At 43.7% G+C, this 19,109-nt stretch overlaps 1 protein-coding gene across 1 annotated transcript in view; it reads right to left on the bottom strand.

The window, feature by feature from the left end:
- LOC140203629 (serine/threonine-protein phosphatase 2A 65 kDa regulatory subunit A beta isoform-like) overlaps positions 1-19,109 on the bottom strand; it is a 116,685-nt gene that overhangs the window by 68,634 nt on the left and 28,942 nt on the right. Inside the window, 7 exon segments of the mRNA XM_072269677.1 lie at positions 1,453-1,608; positions 4,436-4,560; positions 6,217-6,244; positions 6,336-6,572; positions 9,967-10,067; positions 10,159-10,249; positions 11,228-11,337. Of these exon segments, the coding sequence (XP_072125778.1) occupies positions 1,453-1,608; positions 4,436-4,560; positions 6,217-6,244; positions 6,336-6,572; positions 9,967-10,067; positions 10,159-10,249; positions 11,228-11,337 (848 nt within the window).

Below are 19,109 nucleotides of genomic sequence, written 5' to 3'. Positions count from 1 at the left end.
TAATCATTAAATAATGCTTCTTAATTGTTAAATAATGTTAACCTGATTGTTAATGTTTGCAATTAACCTGTGTAGGCAATGTGCCTTTATTTTGAGGACTTGTATTACATTGTGGTGAGAAAAGCACGGAGATTTCAGTTGATCCGAGTGTTTTCCCAGGCTGGGAAAGTCTAAGACTAAAGGGCATAGATTTAATTGGAGACACAGAACACAACAAGCTGTTCCGGCCCTTCAAACGGCACCGCCAGTAACCCACCAACTTGTGCAACAATCTACAATGACCCTTTAACATACTAACCGGAATGCTTTTGGACTGTGCGAGGAAACCGGAGCACCAGGAGGAAGCCTGAGGCAACAAGTTTTATACTGAGAACAAAGACCATCTGGTTCAAAAAACATAAACACACAGGAGATTCTGCAGATGCTGGAAACTTAACACAAAATACTGGAGGAACTCAGCAGGCCAGGCAGCATCTATGGAAATGAAATAAACAGTCGATGTTTCGGGCCAAGACTGCTCTTCAGGGCTATAAATCTGCCGATGACACAACTATTGTTGGCAGAATTTCAGATGGTGACAAGGAGCCGAAGAGGAGTGAGATAGATCAGCTGGTTGAGTGGTGTGGCAACAATCTGGCACTTTGTCAGTCAGACCAAGGAACTGATTGTGGACCACAGGAGGGTGAAGTAGAATCACCACCTCCCTACACCATACCTGGTTTGTGTGAAGTCAGCAGTGGGAAGGAACCAGCAAAGTCCAGTCCATCAAAATTTTAATTAAATTAATTAATTAATGCCCTACATCACAAAATTTACCACAATGACAGTAAAACCAATGATTGTGGACGTCAGGAAGGGGAAGTCAAGGGAACACACGTCAGTCCTAATCAAGGGGACTGTGGAAAGGGTGAGTAATTTCAAGTTCCTGAGTGTCAAAGTCTCTGAGGATCGTCCTGGCTTTTCAACCTTTTGGCTCATTTTTAAACAGAACTGAAGTTCCCCTTAACTTCCTCCAGTCAAAAGTGAAAAATATCAGTGTCATCAACCTGTGCACGTGCTGAATCCCCAGATCCCTGGCACTATGCCAACAAGTTTGTTCTAAACCCCTGTCACAGGATTATCCTTCAGATACACTGAAAAAGATCTGAGCTCAATTCAGACCAACTTTGTTCTATTTCAGATCCATGTTTAAAAACAGGCTAATTAAATGAATCTGGAAAGAAATCTCAGCACCTTTTGGCATGTCAGTCAATTATATTAAAAATACGCAGGTGCTTGATTTAATGATTTCTTAAAACCATATTAGAGGAACTAATCGTGTTTTCATGACTTTTGACAGAATCAGAAGGGATTCCAGCTGGAACAGAAAACTTAAAGACTAGCTTTAAAACATAAATGCACCATATCATCATACCAAAGAGATGCATTTTGTGCTTTAGCAATAACACGTACCTCAGAAAATTTGTCTGCCACCACATAGCGAACACGCCAGGATTCATCGTCCACTGCCTGCCGGAGGGTCGGCATCACCAACGCTTCCAGGTCTTCCTGGGGCAGCAGCTGGGCTATGCTCACACAAGCCTCAACTGCCAACAGCCTCACCGAATCCTGTGAAAAAGATGTTCAAACCGGGTTTGAGCTGGTTCTTCATTAAAAAACAAAATTAATTTCCTGAAGTTAACATTAGGAAGAACTAATCTCATCAAAAAAATCATAAAAATAAATACTGACAATATAACAATTGTTTCCCAGATGATATCCGTTCAGATCACCTAGAAAGTAGCAACAGGTTTCATTACTTTGCAATGTGTGCTGGAATCTTCCCAGGATACAAGTACTGGAATGGAAATTTGGAGTGTATCAACATGCAACCTTTGATGGAAGCATTCCTTGGATTAGTATATTAGCAAATGTCATGACAGTGCAAAAATTTATTGATAAATCAATTTTCTTTCTCCTGCTCTTGAAGCACCATTCTCTGCTGAGTGAATCTCCAAGCTAATCACCCAAGTGGTCACTTTTCACCGTAGGATGTAGGAGCTGAATTAGGCCATTTGGCACATCGAGTCTCCTCTGACATTTCATCATGGTTGATCCATTTCACCTTCAGCCCAATCTCCTGCCTTCTCCCCATATCTCTTCATCGAAACACGGAAATCTACAGCACTTTACAGGTTATCCAGCCCCAAAGTTGTGCCGACCAAGTAACCTACTCGAGAAACTGCCTAGAATTTCCCTACCGCATAGCCCTCTATTTTCCTAAGCTCCATGTACCTATCTAAGAATCTCTTAAAAAACCCTGTATCCATCTCTACCACCTTTGTTGTCAGTGCATTCCACACACCCACCACTCTCTAGGTGAGAAACTTACCTCTGATGTCCCCCTTATACCTACTTTCAAGCACCTTAAAACTATGCCCCCTCATGTTAGCCATTTCAGCCCTGGGAAAAAGTCTCCGGCTATCCACACGATTAATACCTCTTATCATCTTACACGCTTCAACCAGGTCACTTCTCATGCCCTGACTAATCAAGAATCTATCAACCTCTCTGCCCTGAATATACCCAATGACTTCTCCTCTGTGACAATGAATTCCACAGATTCTCTGGATAAGGAAATCCTTCCTCATCTCCATTCTAAATGGACAAACCTCTGCTCTGAGATTGCTTCCTCTGGTCTTAGGCTGTCCCACCATAAAAAACATCCTCCCCATATCCACTCTAGAGGCCTTTTAGTATTTGACAGGTTACAATGAGATCCCTCCCCCTCATTCTTCTGAATTCAAATGACTACAGGAACAGAGCCATCGAATGCTCCTTGAACGACAAGCCTTTCAATCCTGGACCTTTCAATCACTTTCGTGACCCTCCGTTGAACCCACTCCTGTCTTGGCAAACCCTTTGTTAGATAAGGGGCCCAAAACTACCTTCAATATTCCAAGTGAAGCCTTATAAAATGTGAACATTACATCCTTGTTTTGATACGCTAGCCATCATTGGTGGGGTCTGAACCTGGAGCAAGTGTGAACATCTCCTTGGCTACAGATGTGAAGGTTTATTTCCAGGAGTCACTGGACAGTAACCAGAAGAGAAGCTTACTCAACACCAAGGAGCACACGTCCAACCGTTAACCAGAAGCTAGGTGAGGGTCAAAGTGTCCATCCCAGCACCCCTTCAGCGTACCATTTCTGTACGACTCTGGCTCCTTAGTACACGAGGATACTGCGGACTGCGTCAAGCCTTTTGCCCGGGATACTTTAGGTTGGAGGAATATGAAAGGACACACACTGATTAAACAGTTCGCTCTTCAGGCAAAAGCCTCAAGATAACCACCTTCTTGGAGGAGCATCTCCAGCTGGAGTACTGGAATGGTGTAATCATGCCAATAGATTGACAGGCACTGCTTCCATCTGCTGTGGACAAAGGAAGTTTATAAAGCAGGGGCTCCCAACCTGGGGCCCCTCGGTTGATGGTCGGGGGTTGATGGCGTAAAAGAGGGTTGTGAACCCCGGTTACAAAGGTGAACAGATGGTGCAGACTACGACAACAGAAACTTTGCAAGCAGGAAGTGGCATTAACAAGGCGTAGCATATTGAGTACATGGACGTATTAACCGGATGCAACTCAGTTCTTTGCCACGGACACACCATCCGTACTAATCTTTCCCACCTCCAGCTCATCCATACAGTAAAATGCAAGCGGTAATGTGGGGTGGGGCGGGGGGGGAATTGCTCCAGTGAGCGGAATGACAGACAGCCTGTTACCGGAACGAGCCAAGTGCTCTCCGTTATTTCACACACTGCCATGACGTGTGGGATACAGAGGCTCCTCAGTACAAGCAATTGATACACATGTGACATAAAGCCAAGGTGACAGCAGCAGCTTCAGCAAGATAAATCATGACAAGCCATGGGGAATAAGATCACCTTTCTTCACTATAATCCACGCTTCCTTCATCCACGTCACCTGCATTCCCACCCCACAAGCCTTTCCAGCGCATCAGTGTCTGTAGCCCCCACCATCCACAATAGACTCCTAGACTAATCTCAATCCTCCGCTATCTGCAAGGGGTCTCTGCCACTAATCACACCCCCCTTCACCCACCCCACCCTTCAGGGTTCCACGCCACTCATTCATCCTCGCCGCTCTCCCCGAAAGCAAGACAAGGTCTACACTCGCCCATTTGCCTCCGTTCAGGGCTGCAAACAGTTCTTGCAGGCGAAGCGGTGCTTTCCTCTCGGGGCTATTCGCTGTATCTGGAGCTCCTGCCGTGGCCTCCTCGACATCGGAGGACCAACACAGATGGGGTTGGGGGGGCGGCTTCTTCATCGAGCACCTTCTCTGGTTCCGCTGCGACAGCCGGGGTATCCCAATGGCCACCCACTTCAATTCGACTTCCCGCTGCCACCCCAGTATCTGCTCTACAACTACATACCTGCTCATCAGAAGCCAGGGAAGTGAAGAGGGGTATAATGTCACTTTTCAAAAACTCCAGCTCCACAACCTTTGCAAATTCACCCAACTTTGATGCTGCTGCCTGGCGGACCACTGGTGTGTCAGCTGTGGAAAAGTCTGCAGAAAAAATAAAATTAAAGGTCTCATAGGAGTAGTCGCCCATTGATGCAGAATTTAACAATTCGCAAGCAGAAATACAAGCACTAAAAATTGACATTTTTGCAATTAATGTTTCTAAATCAGAAGCTACTAAAATATTTTGCTAAACCCATCATCATTATGTGCTGTGTCATATGCTATGGGTGGTCACGGTCTTTCCATGACCCTGATTGTTCTCCGTAAAGTTTTCTACAGAAGTGGTTTGTCATTTCCGCCTTCTGGGCAGTGTGTGTCTTTACAAGGTGGGTGACCCCCAGCCCATTATCAATGCACTTCAGAAACTGTCTACCTGGCGTCAGGTGTCGCATAACCGGGACTTGTGATCTGCACCGGCTGCTCATCCACCACCTGACCCCATGGCTTCACCTGACCCTGATCGGGGCGGGGGCGGTCGGGAGGGGTCGATGGTATCGAAGCAGGAGCTACACCTTGCCCAAGGGTGGCCTGCAGACCAGCAGAAGGAAGCCTTACACCTCCTTTGGTAGAGACGCATCTCCACCACACCACCCAAAAATCCAATATTTGTGGTATTCAGATTTTATCCTGAGAAATACTTCAAGATAGCAACAGAATATAGAAATTTACTGCACATTACAGACCCTTCAGCCCACAATGTTGTGCTGACCACGTAACCTACTCTAGAAGCTGCCTAGAATTTCCCCACCATACAGCCCTGTCTTTTTCTGAAACAACTGACTGTATCTGAAAGTTTACACAAATGACACCACAAAAAATTTTAATTCAGGGAGTAAAGCGGCTGGAAGTGAACCCCAGATGTGGGACTCCTGCACTTGGAGCAGAACAGAGCCATTGGTTGTGGACTGCAGGGGCACACAGTTACCAAAGCAACCTTCTCGTCCGACAAAACTCAAACACCTCCGAACAAGTGAAATCCTCTGCGCGCCAGATTAATCAAAATGGCCCTGAAGCAGAGCAACAGGCTTGACAAGACACGGCTCTCAAAAAGAGCACGCCTTTGTAAATGACAAGGCCACTTCAACCCCACAGCCGAGAGTAAGCGATGAGCACCACTCGACTATGATGCACCTCGGCTTTTGCTCCTTCCTCACTAAAAACACACAAAAAACCTTCAGTTTATGTCATTAAAAACAAAAATGCCACACTTTCTGTGCTATTTTGGGGCTGATTATTCTCTAAACTAGAAACTTCTACCCACTCAGTTAAAACAAGGTCCCGTCCACCATGGTGGTAGCATGTTATCGCCAATAAAACCAAATTATACCGAAATTGGGTGGCAGGAAGGAAATACGTCCCTGCCAAAGGAGGTGTAAGGCACTCCTTCCCTCCACTAGCCTGCAGGTCACCCTAGGGCAAGGCGTAGCACCCGCTTAGCCTCCCCGATCAGGACTACGTGAAGCCGTGGGAGCAGGTGGTGGACGGTTGTATGAGCAGCAGGTGCAGATCTCAACTCCTGACACTGACACCAGGCAGGCAGTCTCTGAAGCGTATTGATAATGGGCTGGGGGTCACCCGTCTTGTAAAGACACACGCTGCCCAGAAAGAAGGCAATGGCAAACCACTTGTGTAGAAAACTTCGCCAAGAACAATCCTGTCCACGGAAAGACCCACGATCGCCCACACCATACGACACGGTACATAATGAGCGATACTACAGGATGTAGATTTTCTACAATAATACTGTAATATTCCTAGCCAACTTCAATCATGTTCATCTCCAGCATTCCAAGGGAGGAAAGTACTTACTGACGCAGCTCGGTCTTTGCACAGCTGGATACCCGAGGGTAGCAGACACTGAAAAGGCTGCATGCCGAAGTCCTGGACGTGAACCAGTCACCACAAGTCAGGCGCTTGACCAGTGGCACAAAGTGGACTTCTAGGTCTGCAGGAGAGTGCTCGTGGGAGATGGCTCGCAGTGAATCGATGGCTTTATTTCGTACTACCGATTTTTCCACCGTTGCCAGGTTCTCCAAGGGAGGCTGATTAGTGGGAAAGAATTAAACTGAAACACATCTTCTTTTTACTCTACTTCTAAGAAACACAATATTTAGAAACAATCTTTAAGATAAATTCTTACATTGCTGAGAATTAGGAATTCTCATAAAGAAAATGAGACAGAGAAACATTTAAAGGCAGAAGAATATAGAGCCGTGCTGGAGGACAAAACACAAACTACCAAAAACTGTATAAATCAAAGGACATATTTTCTCAATCACAGAAATTCCCAAGGTTCCTAACCAGAAAACTCTGTACTAATATTAAATGGAAATTACACTGACACATTCCTAATTACCAGTAATTATTATTTCATCTTCAAATTAAGTACCAATAATTGTTCATCCTATGAGGTTTTAATATGCAAATAAACATGAAGCTGCCTGTCAGAATAATTTTGCCAAAGTTTGAGGGAAGTCCATGGTCATCCACTTTGTTAGAAGAAATAAAAGTGTAAACTACTTTCTAAATTGGGAGAAAATTCAAGAATCCGAGGTGCAAAGGGACTTGGGAGTCCTCGTGCAGCATTCACTAAAGGTTAACTTGCAGGCTGAGGAAGGCAAATGCAATGTTAGCAGTCATTTCGAGAGGACTAGAATATAAAAGCAGGGATGTAATGTTAAGGTTTTATAATGTATTGGTGAGGCATCATTTAGAGTATTATGAGGAGATTTGGGCCCCTCATCTAAGAAAGGAGGTGCTGACAGTGTGCAGAGTTTCAAGGAGATTCACAAAAATAATACTGGGAATGAAAGGCTTGTCACGTGAGGAGCCTTTGATGGCTCTGGGCCTGTACTCGCTGGAGTTCAGAAGAATGAGAAGAGACCTCATTGAAACCTATCAAATGTTGGAAGGTCTGAATAGAGTGGATGTGGAGAGGATGTTTCCTATGGCAGGGGAGTCTAAGGCTAGAGGGCACAGCCCCAGAATAGAGGGATATGCTTTTAGAATGAAAATGATGAGGAATTTCTTTAGCCAGAGGGTGGTGAATATGTGGAATTCTCTGCCACAGGTGGCTGTGGCGGACAAGTCATTGGGTATATTTAAGGCAGAGATTGATAGGTTCTTGATAGGTTCATGGCATCAAAGGTTACTGGGAGAAGACTGGGGAGTGGGGCAGAGGAGGGGAAAAAAGGATCAGCCATGATTGAAAGACAAATTGATAAGACTCTTGATTAATCGCAGCATGGAAGGATACAGGGAGAAGGCAGGAGATTGGGGCTGAGAGGGGAAAATGGATCGATGGGCCAAATAGCCTAACTCTGCACCTATATCTTATATAACTATTCAAACAACAACTGTGCCCACGTTTCAGTTTAGAATTGCAGGCATCACAGGGGCTCCGAGAAAACGTTTCTGAATTGCTATTTTCTATAATACAAAGCCACGCCATCTCAGCGTTCTTCAAGAAACACTGCTAAAAGTTTGTGATATTTTATATACAGCCCCCACCCACACATGAGCAAATTGGATTCCTTACTTAAATGCTTTAAGAATTCTCTGCCTGTACTCGCAGGTAATTTTACACAAAAAGAAAACATTTTTGAAAGGAGTATCAATACAAAAGAACGTACACACTCTATACGCAACATACTGACGCTGGAGTGTCTAATTTGAAACCACTGCAATCAATAAAGTAAAACATGGAATAGTAAAGTACAGAAACAGGCCATTCGGCCCACAATGTTGTGCTGAACCAGCTAAAAAGAAAATCAAAAACCACCAAGAACTAATCCCTCCTACCTACACAATGTCCATCTCCCTCCATCTTTTTCATACCCATGCGCCTATCCAAAAGTCTCTGAAAAGTCTCTACCATCATACCAGTCAATGTATTCCAGGCATCCACCACTCTGATGGTAAAAAAAACTTACCCCTCACATCCCCCTTGAACCTACCTACCCACTCTCACCTTTAATGCATACCTCTGGTATTAGACATTTAAATCCTGGGAAACAGATACTCCTCTTTACTTAATCTATGCACATGCTCCTCATAATCTTACAAACCTCTAGCAGATCTCCCCTCGGCCTCCAGCGCTTCAGAGAAAACAACATAAGTTTATCCAGCTCTCATGATCACACGTCCTCTAAACCAGGCAACATTCTGGCGAACCTCTTCCGCATCGACCCCAAAGCCCCAACATCTTTCCTATAGTGGGACAATCAGAACTGCATGCAATACTCCAGACGTGGCCCACCCAGAGTCTGATAAAGTTGCAGCACTTCCTCTAAAGCAGGCAGCATCCTGGTTAAACCTCATTGATCGAGCTACTTTGGTGGTTTCATAAATTGATTTCATTGTTTTAATTCTGAATTGTCCTATGATGAACTGATCACTGAAAATCATTTCAATTTGATCTATGCCCTGTAATAGCCTGAGGCCCTCGTTATTTAATTTCAGAATCTTGTTCCCCATTACGGGTATTTAAAAACAATACAAGTACGTTATTTTAAATAAATATTTAATGCATAGGACCATTGCATCTGGGCATTAAAATCTGTGTTTTGTTTCCCCCAGTTGGGCTCATGTTGAACGTATATTTGGTCAATACAGAGCAGAGGTTTCAGTGTTCGGGGGACGGTATCAGTCCGTGTATGTTTTCCAACAGGCTGCGTGGGTGAACCTGGATCAGGGGTAGAGTAACTACACTTCACTGTAGCAATTCTCAATGATACACCCCTCCAATATTTCAACCAGGTCCTGAAGAAGGGTCTCGGCCAGAAACATCGACCGCTTACTCTTTTCCACAGACGCTGCCTGAGCTGCTGAGTTCCTCCAGCGTTTTGTGAGAGTTGATTTGGATTTCCAGCATCTGCAGACTTTCTCGTGCCTACAAATATGTTGGGGTGGCACAAAGCCTCATCTGCCTCAAAGATTTTATTGCAAACAATAAAAGCAGAGAGGGTTCTGTATGTGTCCGTTTACCCCTCATTCATGCAACCCATCATAACAAAGAAAGATTACAGGGCCATTGCCGGGTTTGGAGGACCTGAGTTATATGGAAAGATTGAATATGTTAGGACTTCTTTTTATCTTGGAACATAGAAGATTGCAAAGAGATATGACAGAAGGAGACAAGATTACGAGGGGTTTAGATAGGGTAAATGCAAGCAGTCATTGTCCACTGAGGTTGGATGAGACTGCAGCTAGAGGTCATGGGTTAAGGGTGAAAGGTGAAATGTTTAAGGGGAACATGTGCTGAACTTTTCTATGACTCATTATAAAGTCACTTACTTTATCATTGGCTGTGGAACCCTGCTGCTTTGAGAATCATCTTCTGGAAATTAACCTTTATTAAGACAGTAATACCACTTCAATGGCATTAACCGCGTGTCCGTCTTGTGCAGTGCTTTGTAAATGTACGACCGCTCTTACCAGCAAACAGTGAACATACTCCGGTCCGCCAACGAGCACCGTGAAGCTCCCTAGTTGCTCCGCTAATGCCAGCAGTGCCTCGTCTTCATCGAAAATGGTGTCTGCATCTAGACGAGAAATCAGTGGCAAGGTGACTCTGAGAGGCGATTGTTCAAACCGAAGCAGCCCAACCACACGCAGCTTTGTACCTACCAGTCAGAAGTGGGAGCAGCTCATTCCGGGTATGCTCTACCCCCAAGGCCAAGGCAATTGTGGACAGTTGCTTTATGTTGTTCAACCGTGACTGGGGAAAGGAAAGAAATGAAATTGATCAATGCCATCCAACCCGGAACAGAATTCTGGAAAAAAAAAGATATTACTGGCCACTCCACTGGGCACCGCACAACATTATTCTCGTCAGCACAAGTCCCGAGCCCAGTCATTAAATGGTTTCTCTTTCTACAGATGCCGAGCCTCTGCTTTGGTCATCCATTTCCATGAATACAGGACCATAATTCACTGAAAGTGGTGCCATGGGTAGATATGGTCATGAAGAAAGCTTCTGGCACCTTGGGCTTCATAAATCAAGGTAAGTTTGGATGTTATGTTGAAATTCTATAAGACAGTAGTAAGACCTAATTTGGAGTGTCATGTGCACTTTCAGCTGCCTACCCACAGGAAAGATGTCAGTAAAGTTGAAAGAGTACAGAGAAGGTTTAGAAGGATGGTGCCAGGACTGGAGGACCTAAGTTATGAGGGAAGATTGAATAGGTTAGGCCCTTATTCCTTGGAACATAGAAGATTGAGAGGAGATTTGACAGAGGTATGAAGGATCTAGGGTAAATGCAAGCAGATTTTTGCCACTTAGGTTGGGTGGGACTACAACCAGAGGCCATGGTTTAAGAGTGAAAGGTGAGAGGTTTAAGGGGAACATGAGGGGGGAATTTCTTCACTCAGAAGGTAGTGAGAGTGTGGAATGAGCTACATACTTTTCAAAAACTTGTGAACGTCAGAAGCAATATAGCAATGCAAAGGGCCTTAAGAATAAGTTGAGGGTGATATGAAGGATCTTCCAGCAATGGAACAGAAACAAAAAGAATAAAGCTAGATCAAGTCCTTTGAATAACCATATACTTAATTTCCTCAACAGTTTTCCAAATTAAACAATGAATATTGTGGATAGCAAATTGATTTTGGAGTAGTATATACAGACAACTTTCTTATTGCCCTAATCAAAGACTGGCAGGACAGTCAAGGTAAGAAGGTATAACAATAATCTTACCTCTAGTTTTTTACTGAGTCTGGCCTCCTGTGCCTTCAATCTCTCCTCCTGATACTTTTCATGCACTTCCTTCAATTTGTCTACACTAGATCTCTTGGCAGATGCTGTCCCTGTTAGGGATGCAATCAAATCAAAGTTATAATAGGTAGTAGCTTCCAATTCAACCAATTCTTTATCATTCAAAATATACACCTCAGCAGGGAGAAATCAACTAACAATTTTACTTAGTTTCTATTCATTTATCGCTACCTGAAGCTTAAGTTTCCAATTAAAATCTATCTGATTCAACGCAGTAATAGCTGCCAGAATTAATTGGAAACTCTCACATACCATTTTGTTTTGTTTATCACACATGTACTGACAGCCCCAGTCTTAGAACACATACCAACTAACACATGTAGGGTTCTTGGTAATGTTAACTGCTAAGGCTAATGAAATGGCGTCTCTGTAATGCTAACTGCTGATGTAATAGTTTCTCTGTAGCTGCGATATTTGGGTTTTAACTACAGATAACAGGGAACTAACCAAATGAGAGACACATTATTCTATCTTGTTTGTCTGGGAACCGAGCTTTTGTGGTTTTTCGGTCGAGGCGAGTGAGGAGGTAGAACGAGTGCGGGGAGTGCTCGGTGATCACCGGACGGAGTCTACGGGAATTCGAGGGTCCAGCGGTTGGCAACGTTTCGGCGGAGGTCATTGAGGAGGAACACCGGAGGCGTGAGCTCCAAAGATTTTTGTGCACAAACTGTTAACTTTAACAAGAGTGGCGTCTTTGTCTTTTATATTTGGTTTCTCTACTAACCACACAACAAAATAAGGGTTATAAAGGCCATGTGTCAGTTTGCCATCACCGTGAAGGCCGACGAAAAGGAAAGGGCGGATTGAGCAGTGGATCATTTGGGGGCTTCTGATGATGCCCTACCTCCAGTTTACTGTAACCTGACTGCTCTGAAGAGCAAGCAGCTGCCGGAATTGAGTTCTGGAGGAGTGGCAGCTGCTCAGTGAGGTGATCAGGGCACTGGCACTATCTGGTATGTATTTGGAAAGGGGGATATGGCGCAGGCGGAGAAGACAAAACCAGCTTCAGTACCTCCATTACTGAGAGAATAGCCTCGTTTGAAGTTAAAGAACCAAATTTTATACCGGTCATGTCAGCCCCGGACCGACCTCGGCGTTGCCAGCTGGTTCTGCCTGAGAAGTATCGGAGCATTGCGTTGAGTTCACTTCATGATGATCCTGGACATTTGGGGGTGGAAAAGACCTATGGTTTTTCTGGCCCTGAATGAAGTTGGAGGTTGAAGAGTACTGCAAGTCGTGCATTCGCTGCATACGCTGGAAGACACTGCCTGTGCAGGCAGCTCCTCTGTCATACCTGCAGAGTGCAGGGCTCCTGGACCTGGTGTGTATGGATTTCCTGTCTATAGAACCCGATGCCAGCAACACGGCCAGTGTCTTAGTCATCACGGACCACTACACTGGATATGCTCAGGCTTTTCCTATCAAGGACCAGAAGGCGACTACGGTGGCAAAAGTGTTATGGGAGAAGTATTTCATGCATTATGGCCTTCCCCAGGCGGATACATAGCGACCAGGGATGGGACTTCGAGAGTAGACTCATCTACGAGTTACTGGGCATGCTGGGAGTTGAGAAATTGAGGACCATGCCCTATCACCTGCAGGGCAATCCCCAGCCTGAGAGGTTTAAGCTTGGGACCCTGGAGATCAGCAAGGAGAGCAGGTGGAGTTAACATATCGGGCATCTGGTTCACTGTACCCGAAATGAAGCTACTGCGTGCACGCCATATGCAGGAAGCCAAGGCGTTACTAGTGAAGGCTTGAAACATGGATTGTCCCATATAACTGCTGAAAAGGCATGTTTAATTGGGGCCCATGCAACTGTCCGAGGCTTCACCTTTAGTTTGGAGAAAGTGGGAGAAACCTAAGTCAAACTTGAGAGTAAGAACTAGTTCTACCAGGTGAGGAAAGATGGTGATGAAGGGGAACTGATGAGGTCTGTTGTCTAGAAAGAAGCAGAACATTAAGGACTTCCTGGAAGGGGATGAAAACGTGTAAACACTAAACCCATAGTGAAAATAAAGTGATCTGGGCCAAGTAACTGAAAGTGATTGAAGTGATGGAGAGATTGCAGACCAGATAATGTTCTAAGTGTCGGTTGCCAGAAAAACATTGGCAAGAACTGGAGGAAGAACACTTCCTACTTCTTTTTAAAATTAGGACTACATTATCTGTTACATTGATAAAACCAGACAGGTTTCCGGTTACCATTGCATCTCTATTGGTAGAGTAATCCTTCAATACCGTACCATATGAATAGCCTGGATTGTGGGAGCCCAGGTCGGTCTTACAAGAGATAATGTTAAGCCTGGAAAATTGTAGCTATGGAGGAAAGATTGGATAAGCTTGGGTTGTTTTCTAGTCTTGAGATGTATAAAATTGGGAGGATCAAATGGCAGAAATGAGAAGGGCTTATTTCCTGAACAGGGGGATTAAAAAAAAACTGAGGTCCATCGTAACTGCTAGTAGTATTAAAAGTATTTTCACTCAGAGGATGGTAGAGGGATCTGAAATACTTCCAAGGCATAAATTCCCCTCATATTTAAAAAGTAAATGAATATCTGAAGCGCTGTGATCAACTGGGCTACAGAGCCTGAGGTAGGACGTGGAATTAGAATGGGTAGCTCTTTTCTTGACCATCACAGATGCAATTCCCAACATATTTATTTTTATGGTTCTATGAGCTTGGCTTAGGAAATAGGCAGGTAGGTTTTATTTTTAGAAACACAATTTAGTTGTTCAACTAATTTTTAAAAGTGTTTATACTTGGAAACTTTCAACTTAAAAAACTTTCTTTTATCAAGTGTTTTTGGAATGTGTCATCTCAGGTGTTTACAGAGAGAACATTTTGAGATGCAGACGTACCCTTTTTAACAAAGCAACTCAATGACACATTAGATCCTTCACCCTCAGGAAGCGATTTCCAGCTCTTTTCAGATTCAGCCCTGAGAACAAAAAGCAGAAAACTAATTTTGAGCTTAAGAGCTTGGCAGATAAATATCATATTGTCTTTGGAATTTTGCAGTGACGAAGGATCGCAGATCGACATTGCAGACTGCTTTTCTTTTCACAAATTCTGCCTGATTCCGTGCGTGTTACAGCAAGCTACTCACAACATTTCTGAGCCAAATCCCACAGACTCAGGAGCACAGCAAATTTCACAGATTATCATTAAACTGCAGAATAGAATGAATTATGTCACTGGATGGAACAATCAGCTCTTGAAAGAAAACCTGCTAGAAATTTAGTAAACTTTTTGAAAACAGAAATCAAAAAATCACAGGTGCTGGAAATGTAAAGAGAATGACAAAATATTCAGCAGGTGAAGCAGTGTCTAAAAAGAGAGAAACAAAATTACTGAAATAATATTTCAAAAGTCACTGTCATTGTTTCATGCTCCACCTCCTCAGTAGAAAATACTGTACTACTCTTTAAAGAAGTCTGCTAAATAAATGAACAACAGTCACGTGCAACCTAATTTAAAAATAAGTACTTTCAATAGGGGAGAAGGCATCCCATTATGTTTAACTTATAAAACAGTGACACTACCAATATTCTGAGAAGTCCTTTTCCAACTAAGGCTGTATTGCCCAGTGACATTACCTTTGTAGAGAAAGTGGTTCAGCCTTGGGCTTCTCAGCAGCAATGGAGGAAGGGGTTTTGATTTGTGGTTTGGTGGAACTGGACACTTTGCTTAGTTTTGCTGGAGTCCTTTTAATCGATTCATCACAGGACTGGTAATACAAGAGAAAGAAAACGGTGAAATGTTCAAAGGTTCATTTTATTGTCAAAGTATGCACGTACAACTCTGATACTTGTCTTCTCCAGATAGTCCTGAAATACAGAAAGACCATGAGAGTTGATGAAAGAAAAGACACCAACTCTCCCCACCATCAGTACGACAAAGATAAGAAACAATAACAATCCCCGACCCCCTCGCCTGCAAAACAGACCAGTCACAGTAACATCGAAACCCCCAACCCCACCTTACACACAAAATATTTACAGCTCACCCACCCACCAACCAGCCACAATTAACAAAACACCAAAACCTGAAGGAAAGCAATATGAAGTACAGTCCAAAATTCACATATGTCTCAGAATATTGGAAACAGCTTTCCATCGGCATACGAAGACAGTGGCTGCAAACTCAACAAATCAGCAAAAGCATTTTCAACTTAATCAATCCAATTTTAGTTGGTAAATTAATCAAGGCTGACAACTGAAAATATTCAGAGGATGGCAAATCAATTTGGCTAAATGCTGTAAAAAATAAATTGTAAAGACTGCAACAATCCAGATTTCCCCAAACTTTCAGAAAGCGTTGCCTCCTGCTGCTTTAACATAGCAGATACAAAGCAGGAGAATAGCAGCAACTGGGGAAAGACAACCGAACGCACTATTGAATGCTGCATACTTTTCAAAGACTTTTGAAAGTCAGAAGCAATATAGCAATGCAAAGGGCCTTAAGAATGAGTTGAGGGTGATATAAAGGATTTTCCAGCAATGGAACAGAAACAAAAAGAATAAAGGTAGATCAAGTCCTTTGAATAATCATGTACTTAATTTCCTCAAACACCAGGAAATCTGCAGATGCTAGGATTTCAAGCAACACACATAAACATTCACCAGCAACTTTGATGTGTGTTACTGAATTTCCTCAACAATTTTCCAAATTAAAAAATGAATATTGTGGATAGCAAATTGATTTTGGGGTAGTATATACATACAACGTTCTTATTGCCCTAATCAAAGACTGGCAGGGCAGTCAAGGTGAGTACGCCGACAATCTTACCCTTAGTTCGTTAATGAGACTGACCTCCTGTGCCTTCAATCTCTCCTTCCGAAGCTTCTGCCCTTTCTTCAATTTGTTTACAATAGGTTTATGTTTCCTCAGATCATCTTTAGGTGCATGAATCCTGCCCTCGATATCACTCTGCTCAGATGCTTTCTCTGTTCAGGATGCAATCAAATCAAAGTTATGATAGGTAATAGCTTCCAATTCAACCAATTATTTATCATTCAAAATACATACCTCAGCGGGGTGAAATCAACTAACAATTTTACTCAGTTTCTATTCATTTATTGCTACTTGAAGCTTAAATTTCGAATTAAAATCCACCTGATTCAATGCATTAATAGCTGCCAGAATTAAATGGAAACTCTCACATACGATTTTGTTTTGTTTATCACACATGTCCTGAGATCCCCAGTGGCAGGAAATGCATTTTGATTTTGACATTGTCCTCCTGGTACCATTCTCCCGTAAATATAATCAAAAGCTGTCACTGTACAGTGCAATCAGATCCATAACTCACTAAATGCACTCTTAAAGCTCAGAATACTACTAACACACAGCTGAGCAAGGCAATAGACTCTTAAATGTCTTCTTAATTGGCCCAGTAAGCCAACAGATGAAGGGCAAACAGGGAAGGAAAGAAATACTGATATCCCCCAAAATACCAATTACGCACATAAAGCCCCAACCTCGTCGGACACCGACCGGCCAGAGTCACGGCCTCGTTGGAGACGTGGCTCACACTCTCAACAGCAAATACAGTTGTGGACTCATTGAGATCATAAGCAGGGAAACATCAGGAAACAATTTAAATATAAAATTGGATTTTTAAAAAAATGGAAGCTAATGGTGAGCATTGCATCAATAGGCAGAGAAACACTTGCTGCAAAATAGATTACATGCAACATTTCACTAACCAAAGCTAGAACTCACTGACCACTGCTTTTAAACCTTTTCCTTTGTGTGGTACAAATCTTGCCAGTGTAGTTTTCATGTTGATTTCCAGAGTTCAATTTGATTCGGGCTATTTAATCCCACACCCTGTCAAATACAGCCTCATTAAAGGCAGTCACTCAAATCACCTGTAAATACTGCACTAACTCTGACCATGGAAAGTCAAAATGGGCATGGGGGAACAGATTACTGAAGAGCAAATGCCCCTTAAGAGCACAGTTGGTGACACCTCCCATTACTTTTATGACAGGACAGTAATTAGCCAGATCGGATATACTCTGTTTTTGGTGGATAGAACGTAACTAGGGACATGTAGTTGCCACTGACAGACCTGTACTGGATATGCTTGGCTTGCTAGGCATTTAGTTCTGAAGTGCAACTTTAAGCACGACACATCAGAGGTTACCCATTTTCATTATTATTGCTGTTCCTGCTACTCGCTCATTCTTTGATTTGGCTGAAAACTACCATTATAACAGTGAGGACTTTGGGAGGAAGCACAGATGCATCATTCACTCAGTTCTTCGAGTTGAATATAGTTTCACAAAGTTCATTCCAGGCTCTGGTTTAATTGAAGGTGGGGATCTTTACTGGAGAAGTGTCCTCATGTTAGCTAACCTATCACCATCACGACTGTGTGAACCAGGGTGGCAGAACTTTGATCAGATCCATTGGTTGGGGAACTGCTGAACTCTTCATTGAAGATGAGAAAATCTGCAGATATAGGAAATCCAAAGTAATACCCAGAAAATGCTGAAGGAACTCAGCAGGCTAGGCAACAGCTACGGAAGAGAGTTAACAGTTGTGGAACAGTCCATGTTTCGAACCTAAACGGGCATCACTCCACAACTCTTCCTACGCTACAAAGATAACTGCATTGGTCCTGCTTCCAGCACCCATGCTGAGCTCATCAATTTCCTCAACTTTCTCCAATTTCCACACTGCCCTCAACTGGCCCACTTCTGACACCTCTCACCCCTTTCTCGATCCCCGTCTCCATCTTTGGAGACAGTTTATCTGCTGATACTCTTTACAAACCCACTGACTCTCGCAGCTCTCTGGACAAGACATCTTCCCACCCAATCACTTGCAAAAATGCCATTCCCTGGCCTCAGTTCCTCCATTTCCACTGCATCTGCTCCCAGAATGAAGCTTTTCATTCCAGAACAACTGAGATATCCTCCTTCTTCAAAGAAAAGGGCTTCCTTTCCTCCACTATCAACGTAGCCCTCAACCACATTGCACAAATCACCCTGAACCCTTCCACCTGCCGCCACACGAAGGATAGGGTTCCTCTTGTCCTCACCTATCACCACACAAGCCTCTGCATCCCGCACGTAACTCTCTGCAACTTCTGCTATCTCCAAAGGGAGCCCACCACCAAGCACATCTTTCCGTAGGAATCACTCCTTACACGACTCCCTTGTCCACTCATCCCTCCCCACTGATTTCCCTCCTGGCACTTATCCTTGCAAGCAGAACAAGGGCCACACCTGCCCCTACACCTCCTTCCTCACTACCATTCAGGGCTTCAAACAGCCCTTCCACGCCAGGCGACACTTCACCCGTGAGTCTGTTGGGATCACCTATAGTATCTAGTGTTGCCTCCTATATATTGATCAGACCAGACTGGGAGACATTTGTCAAGCAGCTTCGCTCCATCTGCCACAAAAAGCGGGATTTTCCGGTGGCCAGCCATTCCAACTCTACTTTCCATTCCATTATGTCAGTCCATGGTCTCCTGTCACTGTGAGGCCACCCTCAGGTTGGAGCGGCAAAGAGCTTATTTTTTGTTTGGGTGATCTCCAACCTGATGGCACAAACGTCAATTTCTCAAACTTCCAGTAACTGCCTCCTCCTCCTCTCCATTCGTTTCCCTCTCTCACCTCATCTCCTTACCTGCCCATCACCTCCCACTGGGGCTCCTCCTCCTTCCCTTCTTCAATGGTCCTCTGTCCTCTCCTATCAAATACCCCCTACTCTAACCCTTTACCCCTTTCACCAATCAACTTCCCAGCTCTTTACTTTAACCGCTCCACCTCTCCCAGTATCACC

Source organism: Mobula birostris, chromosome 10, assembly GCF_030028105.1.
Source record: "Mobula birostris isolate sMobBir1 chromosome 10, sMobBir1.hap1, whole genome shotgun sequence".
NCBI lineage: Eukaryota > Metazoa > Chordata > Chondrichthyes > Myliobatiformes > Myliobatidae > Mobula > Mobula birostris.
The sequence above is the reverse complement of the archived record's forward strand: the minus strand, read 5'-3'. Positions and strand labels throughout refer to the sequence as shown.